The sequence below is a fragment of the Lacerta agilis genome, chromosome 2, assembly GCF_009819535.1.
Source record: "Lacerta agilis isolate rLacAgi1 chromosome 2, rLacAgi1.pri, whole genome shotgun sequence".
Classification (NCBI taxonomy): Eukaryota; Metazoa; Chordata; class Lepidosauria; order Squamata; family Lacertidae; genus Lacerta; species Lacerta agilis.
In genome coordinates, this window is record NC_046313.1 from 72,839,516 (window position 1) to 72,842,817 (window position 3,302).

General features: G+C 45.9%; 1 protein-coding gene across 1 annotated transcript; it reads left to right on the forward strand.

The window, feature by feature from the left end:
- The first annotated feature begins 375 nt into the window (after positions 1–375).
- Positions 376–1,873, forward strand: LOC117041711 (protein BTG1-like). Its single transcript, XM_033140753.1, has 2 exons — positions 376–555; positions 1,227–1,873. Exons 1-2 carry the CDS (start codon positions 438–440, stop codon positions 1,577–1,579), a joined length of 471 nt encoding a protein of 156 aa, XP_032996644.1. The 5' UTR covers positions 376–437; the 3' UTR covers positions 1,580–1,873.
- The last annotated feature ends 1,429 nt before the right edge of the window (positions 1,874–3,302 follow it).

Here is a 3,302-nt window from a genome sequence, read left to right on the forward strand (position 1 = left end):
GGAGGCTGAAATGTCCGCTCGTTGCCCAATCCGGAGGGGCGGCTCGGCGTCGGCGACGCGGAACGCCCGGTTTCTGTGATGTAGCGGCTCTGGGGGCGCCGCGTCATTGGCTGCCTGGTGTCCCGGCCCCTCCCGCTGAGTGTGGCGGCGGTGGGTGGGGGGGAGAAAGGCCGCCTCTCGTCTGTGCGTCTCGATCTGTTTACTCCTCGCGCAGCTGCAGCAGCGCTGAGTGGGTGGCGGCAGCAGCAGCAAGGAGAGTCGGCGGCGCGGATCGGCACCTCGCAGCACCCACCGCTTACCTCCCTCATCTCCTCCGCAGCCTCCCGCCGCAACGAAGCCAATCCCCCACCCCATCCCCCCCCTCGCGTACACACACACACACACAGTGTGGGGAAAGATAAGAATCGAGTGAGGCCGTGAGGGAACTGTGGAGGGCCATGAAGACGGAGATCTCGTCAGCTGCGGGCTTCATCACCCGCCTCCTCCGGACACCCGGCGGCATCGGCGACGAGGAGCTGCGCTGCTTTAGCGAGTCCCTCCAGGAGGCGCTGCGAGGTGAGGCAGCGGAGGATAGGGGCGCCCCCATGACTCCCAAACCTTCCCCCCCTCCCCTCCCAGCGCCGTTGTTGTTGTTGACGACGACGACGACGATGGGGGAGTTGAAGAAAAAAGAGCCCCGAGAACCCCTCAGTCGTCGCATACGGGGGGTAGGGGAGTCGATGCCTCCCTCCTGCCATAAAGAGGAAGCCACCCCCCAAAAAAGAAATAAATCCCCCCCCAACGAACAGAGCAGCCTCTCGTCGCTTCTCTCCCCCCCCCATACCCGGGTTGGATTTAGAAACATCTTTTCCCAACTCCTAACTGTCCCTAATATGGGATTCTTACGAACCACTTTTCTTTTCGCCTTTCCCCCCTCCCCCCCAAAAAACCCCACTTCTCAACGGTTAAGGAGCTTAAATTCGCCTCAGTTTGAGCCTCTCCGACTTGGAGGGGGAGGCTGGCGACCTGTCTCCTTGGCAGCCCTCCTTTACTTTCAGTGATAACACTACTGACGTCCTCCTTATTTGTGTTTCTAAACAGTCTTCTTCCCCCCCCCCTCCTTTTGTCGTTTTCTCCTCTACTCTGTTTTGAATCCCTGTTCACGCAAGACTGCTGAAGGACGGGGACTGTGTGCCAGAGGCTGTAACTCTTCTTTCTCTTTCCTTTGTTCCCCCCACCCTCTGCAGACCATTATAAGCACCACTGGTTCCCCCTGATGCCTTCCAGAGGCTCAGGATACCGCTGCATTAGGATCAATCACAAGATGGACCCCTTGATAGGAAAGGCAGCGGGTATGATCGGACTAAGCCATGAGAGACTCTTCCAGCTCCTGCCCAGCGAATTAACTCTTTGGATCGACCCCTTTGAGGTGTCCTATCGCATCGGAGAAGATGGGTCGATCTGTGTCCTCTATGAAGGCCCTCAGCCAGCAGTGAAGAATGCCAAAGCTCTTGAGAACATGAGCAGCTGTAAAGAGGAGTGGAGAATTGGCAGAGCCAGCCCTTCCAAAAACTACAACATGATGACAGTTTCCAGTTAAAAAAATTAACATTCCCTGTACAATGATGTATGTATGTATCCCGCTTTGATAATGAAGTTAGATGATGTAATTGATATGTTGATTTTCACCCCATAGTCATTAAAGTTGTAGTAGTACTGCCAAATTCTTTGTTTTGTGGCCAAGGGCTAATGTATAAAAACAGTTCTTTAACTGTGTACTTTTTCTGGATTGTATACTGTAAATGAAATTGTACAGTCAAGATGATTGTTTTACAGATTTATATTTTGGAAAAAAATCCTTGGCTATTTGTAATAAAAATGAAATTAATTTAAATCTTTTTTTAAAAACAATGGCTTTTAGTTCGCAGTAGCTACGGTATCCCTTACCACCTCTGCATTTATTAAGCAATAATTGGAGGGGGGTATAGGGAGGAGGCAATGTGGGTGGTAGGAATTAGAAACTCTGACCAACTGGAATTTTTAAACCTCTCTAGTGACTTGGCAGCACAGACTATTTCAGGATCATAAACACAGCTGAACAGAACAAATATGAATTGTCTAATGTAAATATCCAGGCCAGCTGTTTATTCCCAAACAGCTGTCATGCATGGAATCAAATTTCTTGGAAGTAAAGTTCTAGAAATTTACTCCATAGTTCTTTCCCAGTTGTCCAGGAAAATACCTTTTTTAACATCTATTTACACCAATAAATATTAGATAAAAACAGGTCAGTTAAAACAGAAACATATTTTGGTTTATATAACAACACAGTGAAATAATCTAATGTGTACAGTATGTACATTACAGAATGTACAGTAATTGTTGTTAAAGCTTTTCTAGAATATTCTGAATCTAGGACTCTGCTGCCCTAAATGCAAATTATTGTCTTGATCCCAAACACCTTTTGTGGAAGTTCCAATCATTTCAGTAGGAGTTATTTTCATATAAAGATTTTGGGATTAGGGTGCAAATTTAATGTTAGCATGCTGCTTCATGTTTTAAAACATTTTAATCTGTTGACTACTAACTCCCCTTTTTATTTTCTATTTAAACATGTTTGTCATTCACTAAACATTAAACACCACTCAAAGTTACCCTAAGTCTTTCTGCCCTGCCCCAACAGTCTCCAAAGCCAATAACTGATCCAAAACACTACCTTAGATATGCCTAAGGCCTTTTGGTCAAGCTAAGTGGAATTCTTAGTAGTTTCTGAAAGAGAGCAATGTAGACTATTAGCACATCAATAAACCTAGCAAAATATCACATTAGCATGGTAAAAGAGAAAGTTAAGGGGGCAAGTCTGGGCAAATTCAAAGTGATACTTCCAACTTGGCTGAAAAGGTAGTGGGAGTAGGAAAACTGTTTTAAGTTTAACATTCGGATTACAGCAGTCTTTCTCAACCTTGGGTTCCCAGATGCGGTTGCACTACCACTCCCATCATTCCTGATTGCTGCCCCTGCTGGCTATGAATGATGGGAGTTGTAGTCCATCAACATCTAGGAACCCAAGGTTGAGAAAGGCTGGATTACAGGAATGTAATGCCTGTTTTAAGTAAGAGTTACTTCTAATAAAAGCTATTTTTAAAACTTTGGATGTAACATTTCGAAATACATAATGGATAAAGTCTGCTTCTGAATAATATATTTCAAGAGATTGGCTCAATTATCTCTTGTTAGCTGACAAAGCCCAGTGAATTCAGTAGGGGTTTTTAGTAGGAAGACTTTGGACTGCAACTTCAGTTAACAATTCTGTGCATTGATAA

Coding starts and splice junctions, on each gene's coding strand:
- LOC117041711 (XM_033140753.1), top strand. CDS start 438: ATGAAGACGGAGATCTCGTCAGCTGCGGGCTTCATCACCCGCCTCCTC. Junction 556..1,226: donor CCTCCAGGAGGCGCTGCGAG/GTGAGGCAGCGG, acceptor CACCCTCTGCAG/ACCATTATAAGCACCACTGG.